This window comes from Cydia strobilella, chromosome 4, assembly GCF_947568885.1.
Source record: "Cydia strobilella chromosome 4, ilCydStro3.1, whole genome shotgun sequence".
NCBI lineage: Eukaryota > Metazoa > Arthropoda > Insecta > Lepidoptera > Tortricidae > Cydia > Cydia strobilella.
In genome coordinates, this window is record NC_086044.1 from 7,788,829 (window position 1) to 7,805,504 (window position 16,676).

At 38.6% G+C, this 16,676-nt stretch overlaps 2 protein-coding genes across 2 annotated transcripts in view; both read right to left on the reverse strand.

The window, feature by feature from the left end:
* The window catches only part of LOC134740946 (dedicator of cytokinesis protein 9), a 76,890-nt gene that overhangs the window by 34,730 nt on the left and 25,484 nt on the right, over positions 1-16,676 (reverse strand). The window contains exons 9-20 of the mRNA XM_063673606.1: positions 12,794-12,984; positions 12,096-12,340; positions 6,615-6,814; positions 5,997-6,117; positions 5,114-5,386; positions 3,949-4,065; positions 3,492-3,674; positions 2,705-2,842; positions 2,431-2,626; positions 2,283-2,353; positions 1,596-1,755; positions 153-392 (exon numbers count right to left, since the gene is read on the reverse strand). Coding sequence (XP_063529676.1) covers positions 153-392; positions 1,596-1,755; positions 2,283-2,353; positions 2,431-2,626; positions 2,705-2,842; positions 3,492-3,674; positions 3,949-4,065; positions 5,114-5,386; positions 5,997-6,117; positions 6,615-6,814; positions 12,096-12,340; positions 12,794-12,984 — 2,135 coding nt within the window. The remainder of the gene's footprint in view (positions 1-152; positions 393-1,595; positions 1,756-2,282; positions 2,354-2,430; positions 2,627-2,704; positions 2,843-3,491; positions 3,675-3,948; positions 4,066-5,113; positions 5,387-5,996; positions 6,118-6,614; positions 6,815-12,095; positions 12,341-12,793; positions 12,985-16,676) is intronic.
* Positions 7,638-10,742, reverse strand: LOC134740994 (uncharacterized). The gene is made up of 2 exons (XM_063673711.1): positions 8,825-10,742; positions 7,638-8,790 (listed from the first exon to the last, which is right to left on the reverse strand). The coding sequence occupies exons 1-2, from the start codon at positions 10,039-10,041 to the stop codon at positions 8,787-8,789; spliced, it is 1,221 nt and encodes a 406-aa protein (XP_063529781.1). The 5' UTR covers positions 10,042-10,742; the 3' UTR covers positions 7,638-8,786.

A 16,676-nucleotide genomic window follows, 5' to 3' on the forward strand; every position in this document is an offset into this window, starting at 1 on the left:
GCAAAGACTAGGCAGAGTCGATACATGTGTATGGAAACTGTGACACTGACAGTGTGCGTTAGAAACAGGGCGACATTTCCAAAACCATTTTACATAAACATTTAAAGACAAACAAGTGTAGCAAGCAATAATGAAGTCAGACACATACTAACCTTTGCCGTAACTGTTAATTTGCACGACCGGAGGATCTTTGAAATGTGCAGAATTCCTTACTGGCGTGTGGTCAAAGTGTAGAGTGAGTCGGTTTCTTCGAGGCGTATTGTTCGCTGAAGCAACGTCTTTACTGGAGTTGTTGATGATAGGGTTGACGGTCGCGTCTCCGTCGACTTTATCATGACCATTTTCTAATACTGGACTGGCTAGTGTTTTGGTAACTAGACGGTGGGCGTTGTCTACAATGAAGAAAGTATTGATGAAGCAAATAAAATCAAACAGGTAAAATAGGAACATGATTTCTATAGTAAGTTGTAATTCATGAATATAAGACATGATCTAGACTAATCAGTATAAATCTATTTATAACACTTTAAACTCTCGCGTTTTGTACACATAATTAATGTATTTAGAATAAGAGCTAACGTTCCTAATAAAAAGCTTTAAAATCTACGAATACGAGAAAGAGACAGTGAAGTACACCTAGGGTTCGTGCGCAACATCAGAGCGCCTTTCGGTGGAACTGGAACTACTCCATTACAATGATCTAAACATGCAATATACTAAAGTCGAGTTGGGCGCTAACTCGTTCCGAATGATCCAGCAATTCCAGCATAGCGAGCATTGCCATTATCTATAGTTCTCCCTAATAAATAGTTCCCCCTATAGTAATAGTTCTCCCTAGTTAATATTTCTCCCTTGAGCTTGCGTCGCGAACGCACTGATGTTATTATTCTGTATAAGGTCATTAACAACATTATCGAAGCCCCTGAGTTATTAAAATCTATTTCCTTTAGAGTACCCCGTCGTTGTGAGCGAGCATGTAGAAAGAAGAACCTCTTTTATATTCCTCGTAGTCGAACTTCATACGCGAGAAACGGTTTCATTAGAAGAGCTTGCAGGATGTATGATAATAAATTTCAAAATTTAGATATTTTCAATAACAAGTTTTGTAACTTCAAACGCCTGACCTTGAAGTGTATTAATAGGCTTTAACAGGCTTTAATTAGAAAATTTACTTTAATTGCACTTTTGTTTTGTTTACAATTTATCCATTTTTGTTTTATTTTCCATTCTTGTTTTATTTTTGTTAAAATGAAAGAGTATTGTTGTAACATTGTTTTGACAACTTGAAATTTCTATTTCTAGTCTAATTTAGTATTTATATAAGTCACATGGTTTTCATACTATTTTTTAGGAAACTGTAGGAGGTCTATAAGTCTATTACCCTATATTGTAACAACTTATTAATATAAGAGACTGTTTGTTTCTAAATAAATAAAATAAAATAAATAGTTATCACATGATTGGAGGTTCATGGATCATACCAGAAGCACACCTGGTGCAGTGCGCCATGTCTGATGCCGCTGGCGGGAATACCTTAGGTTCAGAGAAAGAGCGAGAAATCCCCATTTATGCATGCAAACTGGGACACAACTCACCTCGCACAACAGTGAGCCAGGGCGCATATAGCTGCGCGAGGCGTGCGCGGCACTGCCGCGATCGGTAGCGATCGTCGTGCTCGTGCTTCGTGAGTAAGGCGCGAAGCACGCCCAGTGCCGTGCGCCGTTTTTGAGGTGCCTCTCGGAGGGATTGCTCCACCTAAAATGGATTTTTATTAAAAAAATACTGTTTTTTTGTACCACGTCGGTGGCAAACAAGCATACGGCCCGCCTGATTTTAAACATTCTCCGTAGCCTATGTACGCCTGCAGCTCCAGAGGAGTTTCATGCGCGTTACCGACCCTAACACTCCGCACCCTGGTTGAGCTCTGGAAACCTTACTCACACGCAGGAACACAACACTACGAGTAGGGTGTAGTGCTATGAGGCTGCGGTTTTATGTAAGGTGGAGGTATTTCCTCAGTCGGGCTCTGCTCTAGATATGGAATGACATCTCTTTTAGACGTAGTTTAAGGACATACTCGGATCCGAATAACTAATCTTTTTTCACAAAAAAAGGATATATAGTTGAAATGGCAGGGATACAAACCAGTTTTCGAAAGATTTCCCGCCGTTGGCAGTTTTAAATAAGAAGTGTTGGGTTTGTTCAAAATCTCTAACAAGAGTCTCCTTTGGAATTAAAGATATATCGCATTTGGGATATAAATGTAACAAATGTATGCTTACTTGTTTTAGTAATACTCCTGAGAGAAAGTGCCTCATAATAAATTCCTCAGACAGTTTTAATTTTGCTGGGTCTGCAACATAAGAATTCATGTTACAAAAATTATTCTCGTTAAAAAAACAGTTAATATTTGTATTGATTCGTTTTTACCTTCATCCATATCTTTTCCTAGTTTGTTTGAGTGCAATGGCAAGTTGAATGGCACATAGTGTTCGTGCGAACATATAGTTTGGAGGAACGTGAATTTAAACTCGAACAGCGCTTTAGGCTCGCACGGTTTGAACTTGTCTAAGTATGTTTTGACTTGGCGGAACACGAAGCCACGATCCATAAACGACAGGCAAGACTGAAAAGTAAAATATATATATTTTTTACAATTCAATGTGAACTCTACTGAAACAGAATAAGGTTTAATTTAACATACCTTAAGAAATAAGGCAAGATTTTTGTTAAATATGTGAGTCTGCAAGGGCTGTTGCAGAATGTATGATGGCTCAACGGTTGTGACCAATTTTTCAATGTTGTCCAAGAGATCAGCGTGGAATCTTTCGTTTCGAGACATCTGTAACGCAAAAATTAATTCAAAATCTGAAAACTTAACTAAGTCTTATAACAGATAGGTAACTACCGTGTAATTCGCGGCAAATTCTAAGTCGGGTGAAAATAAATCTCCATATACGATGAATGATAACACATTCCTTTTTGTCAGGAAGACTATTAGGTATAATGATAAAAAAGATCCAATAAGAAGATATACATTAAGCAAAGACATTCAACCTAGAGTTTATCGTAAATTGATTACACATTTTTTATTAATTCGATTGACTATAATAATGAAAAACAAAGCGGATGTCCTACCAGTAAGGGCGTGCGACTTTCAATCCGGAGGTCGCGGGTTTAAACCCCGGCTCGTATCAATGAGTTTTTCGTAACTTATATACGAAATATCATTTGATATTTACCAGTCGCTTTTCGATGAAGGAAAACATCACAACACGATGAGGGAACCGGACTAATCCTAATAAGGCCTAGTTTCCCCCCTGGGTTGGAAGGTCAGATGGCCGACGCTTTCGTAAAAACTAGTGCCTACGTCAATTCTTGGGATTAGCTGTCAAGCGAACCCCAGGCTCCCATGAGCCGTGGCAAAATGCCGGGATACCGCGAGGAAGATGATGATGATGATTGATTATAATACTGATAATGGAACTAACCTTAATCCTTCCAGTGTTAATAAGATATTGCGCCATGCTTTTGGTGATAATATCGAAGAAGAAACTTGAGTACTGCATGAACTTGTGCCCCAGTAGGAAGTCTTGCTGATTCGGGTCCACGAACACGTACAGTGGCGCCGTCAATACTGTGTGCAGTTTGAACTCTACGCAGTTGAACACGTACTGTAAAACAGTTCAATTTTATAAAAGTACGTTTTCATCATTTTGAGATGTTAATCCCGCCATTTTAATTAAAACATCACAAAGATAGCAAAAGTACAAAAATAAATGTTTGTTATTGTTTAAATTGCCAAATGGTTAAGACATTGATAAGTCAGCTAAAAAGCAGTTTTCCAGTTTAGTTCCTAATAAATTGTTTTTTAGTTTTTTTTTATCATACAATCATAAATACGTACAGTAATGGAAGCTAAATGAAGGTTAAAAATTATAAACTTACCTTGACATAGCTATCCAGTAAATCTTTCCGTCCATAATCGTGAATCATATGCACAAAATGCACAATCAACTTGACAATCTGATAGCCCATATCTTGTGTGTAGCTTTTACCTACCGTCTGAAATAGAAATCCAGCCTTATATCAGACTAAACTCTGGCTGTCTAAATCATATAACAATTGGCATATTACAACGTATTTAAACGAACAGATTCGGTTTCCGCATATTTGAATGACTACCTAGGCTAGCCATAAATTCTGTTACAAAGTTATATTGTCCCTAGAGACTATAATTTTAAAGTTAATTAATAAAGTTTTATATACCTAATAAAGGGACTAATAACGAATAAAAAATGCCTATTCGTTATTCCATGTTGTCAGCGCTCACCTTAATACATGCCTTTTAAGGAGCAAGCGAAGAGGGCCCAATTTACCTACCATTTTTTGCCGAAATATAAAAAATTCTTGTTCTGAAAAAAATATTCAGGTGACCAAATTTTTTACGACTTTCTTTACAAAGTTTTCAACAAAGTGCTGCGAGACTATCATCTTGTATATTTTATGGTTTTGTGAGCAGGCCTAGATAAACGGGCCACTAAGCCATATTTTAGCGAAAAATTGATCCATTTTAGTGCACGAGTGTAACAAAATACCGTAATAAACGCTCAAGTTTAACCTATTTGCAACACCGTATTACATGCTAAAAGATTGACATTTTGTTAAAGCTTATACTTAAAAGACGTAACTCCTACTTCCCAAACCTGAATAAGGATTAATTTACCAAGGTTATTGGGGCAACTTACTGACTCTCGGCAAGTATGTTTGATCCACTGGATATAAAAATTTTATGTATCTAAGAGAACAAGGCCTGCTTTACGCGATACATAAAAAATTGTTTGTTACAGAAAAAATTTAAAGCTCCCGACGAAATTCCCGACGGAGGTGGTGAAAAATACGTGCGTATTTTTAAGGCACTTTGCTGCTTCATTCAAAAGCACGTAAATACGCAAGATAAGACAAAATCTAATAATCATTATGTTTTTTAAATTCGTCATTAGTTTGTCTATTTGATATATAAAATTTGTATCAATAACTTTTAATGTATAGTTGTTATGTGTAATTTACGTCATAACGGAATTTATGGCTAGACTAGGTATTTGTCACTTACCATCAACTCAAACAGCTGGTTCAATATCGTCGGCAAGAAGGCTACTAACGCACTCAATTTGATCGCATGCGCGGCTTTCAAAGCATTGCAGACGTCATTCCACGGCGGCGGCGATGGTGACGTCGGTGGGGAGTTGGTTTTGATCAGGCGCTCCGCTTGCAAGAACAAGTTGTGTAGATGGGTGTCACGGGTCGCTACGGTGGAGTCTAGCACCAGTTGGCAGCGGAAGAGTTGCTTTTCGCCTTCCACCCAGATTACTTCGGGGCCTGCGTTCTGTGAAAATAGTTTAGTCAGAAAATGTGGAGTCAACTACAAACGTATTTAAAAATAAAACACAGGAATGATTACAAAAACATCGCAACAAATACCACAGTTACCCACTCAATATAAGAGATCAGTCAAGAATTCAAAGAACATTTTAGATCATGATCAAACGTCAACAATAAAGGAATTTTCAATTTTTTTTCAAAGATGGCCTAGCCGTAAGAGCGTGCGACTTTCAATCCGGAGGCCACGGGTTCAAACCCTGACTCGTACCAATGAGTTTTTCGGAACTTATGTACGAAATATCATTCGATATTTACCAGTCACTTTTCGGTGAAGGAAAGCATCGTGAGAAAACCGGACTAATGCCAACAAGGCCTAGTTTCCCCTCTGGGTTGGAAGGTCAGGTGGCAGTCGTTTTCGTAAAAACTAGTGCCTACGCCAATTCTCGGGATTAGTTGCCAAGCGGACCCCCGGCTCTTATGAGCCGTGGCAAAAAGCGGGGATAACGCGAGGAAGGCAGGCAAACGCAGACGCAGGTATTAGTAGACTCTTGACAACTTAGTGAACCATATACCATTGCAATAAGGTTTTCAGTTGTAACAAACACATTACTTACCCCTTTACCAAGTCCGAGTGGCTGGATGGACAGATAACCCGACGGCAAATGCGTAGCGATAGACAGATTCACGATCTCGTCCACAAACTTATTGTTCTTCAGTAAGGGCACCCATGCGTACCTATACAAGAAAATGTAACCAATTATCGTCCAAACCATCGTATTAGATCAACTTATTGTGGTGCACTTTCTAAATCAGAACAAGATACTACCTGGAAACATTAAAAAACAAAATATTCAAATGGACAGTGAAAAATCGACCAATGACCTTGACTTGAAATTTAAGGTACTTGGTTAATTTGTCAATTTTAGCTGTTGCGGCGCACGCTGCATAAATGCATATGCAAACAAACCCCAATAAATGGATCTGACATGTCAAAACGTCACGACCTTGCTTTAAAGTACGTACACATACGACAGGAATGAAGTCTCATAATGAAAATGTTCAAAGAAATTAACAGCAATGCATTGTATATTTCAACATTAGCGTCATTCTTAGTCAAGTGGCACGATATGTGGTAAAACGTCAACAACAGATGGTGGTTTGGAGTGATGGTGGCCGGTAGGCGGATCTTGGCTTCGTCGGTTCATGTCTAATATTTAGATAAACAGCCTCACCCAATACAAGTCTCAACGTTAGTGTCATTCTTCTTAGTCAAATCGCACGATATGTGGTAGAACGTGAAGAGCAGATGATGGTTTGGAGTGATGGTGGCTGGTAGGCGGATCTTGGCTTCGTCGCTCCACGAGGGGTTGGCGTTGTGGTGCAGCACTGAACACCGGTACTGCGTCGTCATGCCGGCGCGCCCGTAAACCGCCTACGGATAATATAATAGCTCAATCTGGTTGCCATAGATGAGGTATTATTAATCGTGCAGAGAAAACGGCAACTCATAGGTCGATCGGTTTTAGAGACCAATAGGAGTCTAACAATGTCTCACGATAATATACCTACTGTTTTCGTTATATATATTTAAATAAATAAATATTATAGGACATTCTTACACAGATTGACTAAGTCCCACGGTAAGCCCAAGGAGGCTTGTGTTATGGGTACTCAGACAACGATATATAGATTAGATTAGATTAGATTAGATGATTTATTTCATGAAAGACAATTTACATAATAAGTTTGCATTAATGTCAAAAATATAAGAATTTCTATCATGATCGTCAAAATAAAAATAAAAATAAAAATGAAAATAATAACAATACTAATGAAAATAAAATTATAGCTCCAATAAGGATTGTCAACACAATTACAATAAGAGTAAGTAGATAAATACTTACAAATCCAAAATGTAAGTAAATTTACAATGTCAAAACTTACACTAAAACAATAAAAACACAACACACAAGAACAATAAAAGTAGAAACAATAAATAAAAAGTCAATTTATCCCAAATGGGAACAGTGGTTACAGTGTCATATTAATGGAGTAGGTATAAAATAATACAAATAATATCTCCCAATAAGAATCGTCAACACACAATAATATAAAAAATCCTCCAATAAGGATCGTCTTTATGATAAAGAATACAATGTCAATATAGAAAACAATAATAATTAAACAATTTCTGAATCAAAATGTCATTTCCATGAACTCATTTACTGAGTACAGAGGGTTATCCAACAAAAGATTTCTCAATTTACGCCTGAATATTTCGTCGCATTGCTCGTTTCTTATCTCGGCAGGTAGGTGCTCGAAATAAGTAGGTCCGATGATTCGTGGGTTCTTTTTTGAAAGCACCAAGCGACGAGGAACTGTTCTAAGACGACCTGTGTTACGCAGTTGTTTTCCCGGACAATTTACACGAGAAAATTGAGCAATATTGTTTCTCACGTATATTATTAAGTCAAACAGGTGTTGTGAGTAGTGAGTCATAATGCGTTCCGAAATAAAAAGTTCTTTACATGGGTGCCTATGTTTTACTCCAGCAAGTGTACGAATTGCTCTCTTCTGAACTATTAGGACTCTTCTGGCATCAGTGGAGTTACCCCAAATGAGCGTGCCGTACGACATAATGGAATGGAAGTGAGCAAAGTACACCTGTTTTAGAGCTTCCTTCGAGATAAGTGGCTTCATCTTTCGCAACGCAAAGACTGCACTACCCAACCTGTCACAGACACTGTCAACATGGTGCTTCCAGTTAAGGTTACAGTCGACTATAAACCCAAGGAACCTACTCTCATTGCACACTGGCATCGGACTGCTGGCCATGCATGGTGGCAGTGGAATCTCCCGACCAGAGAATAGCATCACGTTTGACTTGGAGCAATTTAGTATGAGCCCATTTGCTGAAAACCAGGTCTGTAACTGCGCACAAGCATCGCTTATCTTTAGGCTTAGCTGGTCGTAAGATTCTGCACTAACCAACACGGTTGTGTCGTCCGCAAACAATACAGGCAAACCAGCTGCAACGTTCGACGGCAGGTCGTTTATAAAGAGAAGAAATAACGTATTTCCAAGAGCAGAGCCCTGCGGAATACCGATATTTACAGACCCTGCGTCGGATTGTAGTGGTTTGCCGTCGGCAAGCAGTTTTACGACTTGTTTGCGGTCCGATAAAAAAGACGTAAACAGCTGGTGAGCGTTGTCTTGGACACCATACTGATTTAGTTTTTTGAGCAGTATCACGTGACTGATGACGTCAAATGCCTTCGATAAGTCACACAACACTCCTGCCATCTTTTTTTTGTCATCTAACCCAGTCACTATAGAATCAAACATCCTGCACGCCGCGGTGGTTGTGGACATTTTCTGTCGGTACGCATATTGGTTACTCGTTATCAGCTTGCTTGATTCCAGGTGACTCATCAGGTGGGACGACAAGATAGACTCAACCATTTTGGATATGGTTGGCACTATTGTAATAGGCCTGTAATTGTTGACGTCGCACCTGTCGCCCTTTCCTTTAAAGACTGGACATACCCTGGCATTTTTTAAAACGTCAGGATATGTACCAGTTTCGAACATAAGGTTTATGAGCACAACAAGTACGTCACCAACAACCGGCCAAGTCCAAAACAGAATATTGGGTGAAATATCAAAAGCATCGACGGTGCTACGCTTCTTCATCATAGAGTGTAGTGCCTTATCTAAGAGATCGCGAGTGACGACCGGCAGAGTGAAAATGGGTACATCAGTCATACCTAAATGCGTCTGTAGGTACCTAATAGACTCGGACAAGTCACCTTGTATGGCATACTTAGACGCTATACTAAGGAAATGGGAATTGAATGTATTAGGCAGGTCCCTTTTCTCTATAGTTAAGCTCGTTAGAGGGTCACGTAAGGATATGTTCTGAGATTTCGATTTTGTTCCCACTTCTTCGTTAACAATTTTCCAAATTTCTTTCGATTTGTTGCCACTGTCCATTAGCCTACCTTCAATAAACTTTTGACGTGTTTGCAATGTTTTTGTCTTAATTAGACTGGAGTAATGATCAATACATTCTGTTAGAATTGGATTGTTTGGGTACTGACGTCTAATTTCATGGAGGTCGACATGCTTACCGATCAACTCCGCCAATTCGTCACTTAGCCACGGCACCTTTGGAATATTTTTACAACTAAACTTCTTAATTGGAAAATGTATGTCAATGTAATGTTTAAAAATATTAAATAGTTTATTAAATTTATAATTGATGTCAAACGTATTATCATATATAAAATTAAAATTGTAATTTGCAATGTCACGGTAAAATAATCCAATTGAATCTATGTCAAAAACGCGGCGCTCGACTACTCTGTGTTCTTTGTTATCGAGTTTATGTTGGGTGATTAATTCAAATCGTTGCGCGTTGTGGTCGCTGATCGCGGTATCGACTGGTGTTACAGAAAGTTCATCGCTCGCACAGTTCGATATCCCGCAGTCAATGGACGACGCACAATCCGCTGTCACGCGAGTAGCAAAGGATATTATGTTTTGACACCCATAGGATGTTAACACATCATTGATACGCCGCTTCATGGTATTATCGGTTAAATAGTCTACATTATGGTCACCAATTATGAGAAACCTTTTGTTTTCGTCAGTAATCATTTTTAACAATAACTCTAAATTCTCCAAGTAAAAGTCAAAATCTCCATTTCCTGTCCTATAAAGTACAATAATAATAATTTTCAAACTAGTAACTTCTATTGCCGTATATTCAAAATGATATTGCACGGCGAAGGCATGTAAGTCGTCGCGCTGCCGATAGTCTATACCTTGCCGTATGTATAGCGCGGTACCGCCATGGGCGATGCGCGTACGACAATAATAATTTGCAAGCAAGTACCCTCGTAGTTTCACTCGCGCAATCTCATTTTTACGGCACCAAATTTCGCTAAATCCTATTACGTGTGGTTTTTCTGTGCTTGTTAGTAAGTCTATCAGTGATGTTTTACCATTAATAGATCTAACGTTCTGGTGAATAATGACAAACTTTGAATTTACTTGGTTCTTGTTACTACTTGTTTTGCTGTCAAGTTTTTTGCCTGCACGACATTAAACAAACGAATCGATACACCAGATGGCCAGTTTTTGATATCTCGCACGGTCTTCTGTTTTTCGGCTGGCACATCAAGACGGAACGATGCGTAATTACCTCTGGTGACCACCAGTTGCTCGCACACGGGCGCCGAAATACCCATTTGCTGCACATGCTTAATAACGTCATCAATTGTGGTGTCCTCGCTGAGGTTAAACACATGTAGACTCGTGACCCTGGGACCGGCTGCGCGAAGACCCGTGGTACTTCGCTCGCTTGACGTGTAGCATGTGGAACCGATGCGTGAAGATGACGACGCCGGTGCTGCAGCCGTCAGAGGTTGTGCTAGCGGGTGTGGCGCCGTCTGTTTGTACACCGCTGGTAGTGGTGCTGGTGTTGGAGCAGATTTCAACGGGGGCAGTTGTTGTTGTGATGGCATGGCGCGCAGGAGGCCCACCCCCTCGCCTGCAAGCGGACTGTTGTTGTGCTTGGTTATATTTTTGACCGCACGACGTTGCCGAGTTAGACGAGCTGTGGGCTCAGGCTCAGGCGGCTCCGCTGTTTGTTCGGCCGGCAGAAGTGTTGCCGATGCTGATGTTGACGGCGGTGTCACAGTGGTGGTATCGTCCTGCTGTTCGGACATAAAGATAATTCCCTCGGGCCCAGACTCATTCAGTGACATATGCTTTGTTTCTTGTGATGCTAGGAGTAATTGTGTCAGTGCTGGATGCGTACTAGTGCCTGTGATGACCCTCAAGATTATCTGGATACTCTCGCTTTGGCTGGTGAGTAGTTTTTGCTGCTCCATTATTATGGTATTACACCGATCTAATTTGTCTCTCATGCCCGTAATTTCATTTGTGAGATTAGATATTGTGTCCACCAACCTGTTAACCGCCGCCGTATCTGTAGTCACTTTGTTCTTTACTGGTGCCATTTTTCTTGTCGGTTTTTTTTATAATGTGATTTATATGTCAAAAATATTTAAAATAATGATAAAATGGTCACTTAAAACTATATTTAAATAATGAAAACAAATATAAATACGGAGAGCAGTTTGAATTTGACTGTTAACGTTAACAGCGCCCTCTATCTATATATATATAATATATAAATACTTAAATACATAGAAAACACCCATGACTTAGGAACAAATATCTGTGCTCGTCACACAAATGCCCTTACCGGGATTCGAACCCAGGACCATCGGCTTCACAGGCAGGGTCACTATCCACTAGGCCAGACCGGTCGTCAAAATATATTATACGTCGTATAAATATTTTTTGTCGAGGAGAAAACATTGAAGTAATAAAATAATCTGGATACAGTTTTATTGTAACAGAACTTTTGTTTTATTACACCTGTTCTGTTTTACTAAAGCATTAAAAATATCTTGCCTTGGATTGTGTAATGACAAACTTTGAAAAGTATCATTAGTTTCAAAACAATTTGGATGCCTTCCTTAACAACAGGCCGGATAAAGCACAAAATTGAAAGTCGTGGGGTTCAAAGCCTTTGCCCAGTACAGGCTAACAGTAAAAATGCTACAGTTGTATATTTAAAGCGAGTTGTACTGGAGATATTTGAAATTGAAACATCTTAACAATCAGATAACGATACCAACCTGTAAGGGCTTATTGTCGCCCGTATCACTCTCCCTCAACTCAATAGAGCAGGCGATATTCCTCGCTCGAGCGAACATTTTCTGCGACTCGAAGTTCAGCGACAGAGGCCTGACATACAAGTGGTGTATGAAGGCCGCATACGGCTGTTCTGGCTCCATGTTGAGTGTGGCTAATTCCAGGGTGAGTGGCGAGGCAGGGGGCAATGGAAATGGCTTGAGTGCTGCGTATGCTGTTGTCATACAGTCTGAAAAGTATAAAGCAATTATTATGTTTTACATCTTGGATATGCCGTGGCCAGATTATTCACCTACATGTGGTTGTGAGCGAAAAATTGTTTTTATTCATTTGATTTCCTACCTTATCGCAATACCACTAAGTTTATGTTAATCATAATATTGTGTAGTGTGTTTGAAATTTCACCTTTATTTTGTTTGCGTTTGGGTAAGTATAAAATTAAATTTATAAAAACCAATTTGTCAATCGCGAACTAGAAACACGCGCACATGTCACCCTCGTCCTTTTTGTCCTCTTTAATTGTATTTTGGATTTCTGTGGGTATATTTGTATTTTTTGTATATCTTTCCATCAATAATAAGGCATTCAGTTCGCCTTTTGTACTTTTTTTTTGATGTGGAATAAAGTTAAAAATAAATAAATAATCATTTATTTATTCATTCACAAAACAAACTTTACTTACTTGGTATTTGTTCGCTGCTAGGCGAAATGTTGATATTGAGCCAACCCGGTACTGTACTCAACTTTGCCAACTTTTCCGGCTTCCGGAAATCTGACAGGATCTTTATCAAATCATCGTCCGACATTTTGTTCGGTTCTTGACGATAAATGGCGGAAAATTCGGGGGTGGTGTCCAAATCGTTGCTGTATAACCTGTAAATAAAAATAAATGAAGCAAATTTGGAAATCATGGAATTTTTATAGTTAAGTAGTAGTAGTAAAACTCTTTATTGTACAAAAATAAACATAAAACACGAGAAAAACGCATCATTTGTACAAAGGCGAACTTATCCCTTAAGGGATCTCTTCCAGTTAACCTTTGAGCAATTGAGGGAGAGTTGGAGAACGGTAGACATCAAAGGTGTACTAAACGGCATAAAAGAAAATATTTAGTTTCCTAAAAGACAGGTAAACCTATAACCTACAGTATATAGCATGGGCATGGGATTTATGTAAAATAAAACAAATATATTAACAGTCATGTATAGTTATAATATATAATACATATAATACGTTCTATACGATATAATACATATGATAAACTACCTAACCGCACACATCTTTTAGTTCCGAAGTTCCGTCCGAAAGCCATAGCTTTTTTAAGTTCGCCTTCAGCGTTGCGAACGACTGACACTTTCGAAGAGAAGACGGCAAGGAATTCCATAATTTGACAGCGTACATGGTAAAAGACTTGTCATAGGACCGGTGTTTGTGCGGCGGGATAGACAGAGAGAGATCTGCACTGGAACGGAGCCGATGTCCGCTGTCATCTGCTAAAAAATTAAATTTTTCCGTGAGATAAGGGGGAGTAGAAGGAGAGAATAGGACGTTAAAGAGAAGGGAAAGTACATGTAAGTCTCTACGGCGCCGAATGGGCAGCCATTTGAGTTGGGAGCGGAAAGAAGAGATGTGGTCAAATTTCCTTAGTCCAAAAATGTATCTGATGCAGACATTATGCAAACGTTCAAGCTTGTCGAGTAGCTCCTCAGTGAGATCTAGAAAAGCGATGTCCACATAATCGAGAAGGGGAATTAGCAGAGAACGTGATAACATGACTTTCGTGTGGACAGGGAGGAAACTCTGGAGACGTCGAAGCGAGTGCAAGGAAGCATAAAGTCTCCTACTGGTTTCAGTCACATGGGGTGCCCAAGAAAGAGTCTGATCCATGACAATGCCTAAATTTCTTACTGTGGGTGAGAAAGGAATGTGTGTTAACATGTTTTAGACTTAAAAATAACATAAAACAGCTTTTCTTTATTTTATTTTTTTCTTTTTTAGACAATTAAAATAGTGATACATTTTGATGTAAATTTTGTACTCGACTCGCACACTAGAGTCCACATTTAAAGTAGTCTTCTGATGTGAGATAAATCGTTATTCGTGGCAGCGGCGGCTGGTGATTCTATATTATGGGTGTTCACTATCACAGTAAAAAACTACACATTCAATTAACCGACACAAAATACGGTCATTGAACTCTCTTATAGAATTTCGCTATTACGAATATCTTGACGACCGATAGACGCTAACTGCAGTTCATTTTACAAATGGATTCTAGGTTGTGAATGTTGTTTTAAAATTTTATGGAAATATGTGCTAAATTGTTAACACATCGGTTTCGGTCCAAGCAAACTCACCGCACAGCCGTCGCCCGGCCCGCCCGCGCCCGCTCCAAACAAGACATATGTACTTAGTACCTACCTACACGATACACGATAAACTAAAACACCTAGTTACTTTTATCACAGCGACATAACACAACCACGGTGTTTTTGCATATTGATCTTATTTAATGACATATAAGTTTTTGTTTTTGACGAACATTGCTACGAAAGTTCAAGGTTTTCCTTTTATATTGAACTCGAGTCGATTTTGTAAACTTTTTTCACATTCTCCCGTTAAATTCATTCATTTTAAATACCTCACAACAAACAAATTATGTGCACTTACTACTTAAACTCTTGGTTAATTATTTATAATAAAAAAAATGCCAAAATTCCATTCACGCGCGTACTTTAAAATTGACTACTAACCATAGACCTAGCATTACATAGACCAGCTATACGCGTGCGCCCGTAAGGGATAGACATAGATGACGTCATAAACGTGGGGATACCATATTGGTAAAAATTACCCTAATATTTGATATCACGTTGGGGCGATTACCCTGGAGGCAAAGTTAGCTTGTTTCACGGTATTAAAAAATTGTTAAATAAAATGTCAATGGGCCGTTCTTTTTAGGCGTATAAACAATGAAATACCTCCTATAATTCGCGCAGGTGGTACAAAACTAAACATGTTTAGTAAATAAAACGTAAAATAAAATGTATTATGGGTTTTAATTTAAAGAAATCACAAATGGCAATCACACCAATTAATGTACACCACATTTAATCTTCACAACATTTGTTTATTTATTTTTTGGAATTAGAAGTACGAAAAAACTTCGAGGTCAAAATTACCCATAAAATTATGATATTTTCATCTGGTATCCCTAACATGATTGTTATGCAGCTAAATTAAGAAGAAGTTTAAAAATGGCTGACCTCAGACTCTTACCTACCTACGTAATTTGGGCGGATCATTTTACAAATAATGTATTGTTAATTTGCGTAAATAATTGCGATATTTTTATTGAAATCGTTTGATTCTACATTGCTTTGAGTGTAACGTAATTTTACGATGTTATTCTCACATATTGCGTTAAGAGAAAGGTGTAAAATACCGTACTTACGTGTGAAAGGTTATGATCTCATATTTTTGCTCAGAGCGGCTATTACAGCCGATTACAGAACAATTCACCAGTATTTTATCAAAGTTCAAGCATTCAAAACGCTAACCATCACTATATTTCATAAGAGAAAGCACAATTTCATACAAAACAACGATAATTAAACAAGCAACGAACAAACATGACATGTCACGTACTTATTTGTTTGCCACAACCTCGGTTGTGGCAGCGGTGGAAAAGTGAAACTATGACAAGGACAAACAATAACAGCGCTTTCTCTGCTACTCCTACTGAAAGATACATAAGACTATCCCGTTCGGTCATTTTCCCCCACTCCTCATGACCGATCCAGTTATACTAGATTCATGCTACTAACTAAGGTCTGTTTACAAACAAGTGACAATATGGCGCGCACAATGCGCGCGCATTCGACGAGAGGGCGCAAGGTCAAACGGGCTACGGAGCGCCGCTCCAATTTTACCTCTTTCTTCATAGAAAATCTTCTGTTTCACGTGCGGAACTGTAGCGAAACTTCTCTTTCGCTCTCATTGAATTTCCTATTGATTTTATGTACTAAATCTTTTTCATAGGAGCGCAATCCAAAGCGCTCCGCTTCGCGCGTTACCTATGATTCCTATGAAATTATAGGAGTAGGCCGAGTAGTATAGGCCGTCTATAAACTTATAATGAATAAAGGTAATTATTTAATTGGTATTTTACTTTTGTACGATAGATCTTAAAGAGTAATATATTAATTAGGCACTATAATTTCATTATGATTATTTATGGGAGTGCACTGCACAAGCGCTCCTTAGAGGAAGCCGCGCCTGATTCGTGGTAAGAAAGAGTTATAGCTAGAAGTTTTTGAAAAAACTTAAATCTAACTATCGCCGGGCGGCAGTTGATCAATTTTATACTTTCTTTGTGAGAGATTAGTTATCCACTAGTAACATAAATCATCCATATTTAAACATACTATCAGGAGACCATTTTATGAAAGCTTTTAAAACAAGCGATCCCTTTTATATAACAAAGTCATCTAATAGGAGTTAAAGTAAAACTTTCGTTCGTTTTACAGCTTTTACTCACAGCTAGTAAATGAGTCTTGTTTTAA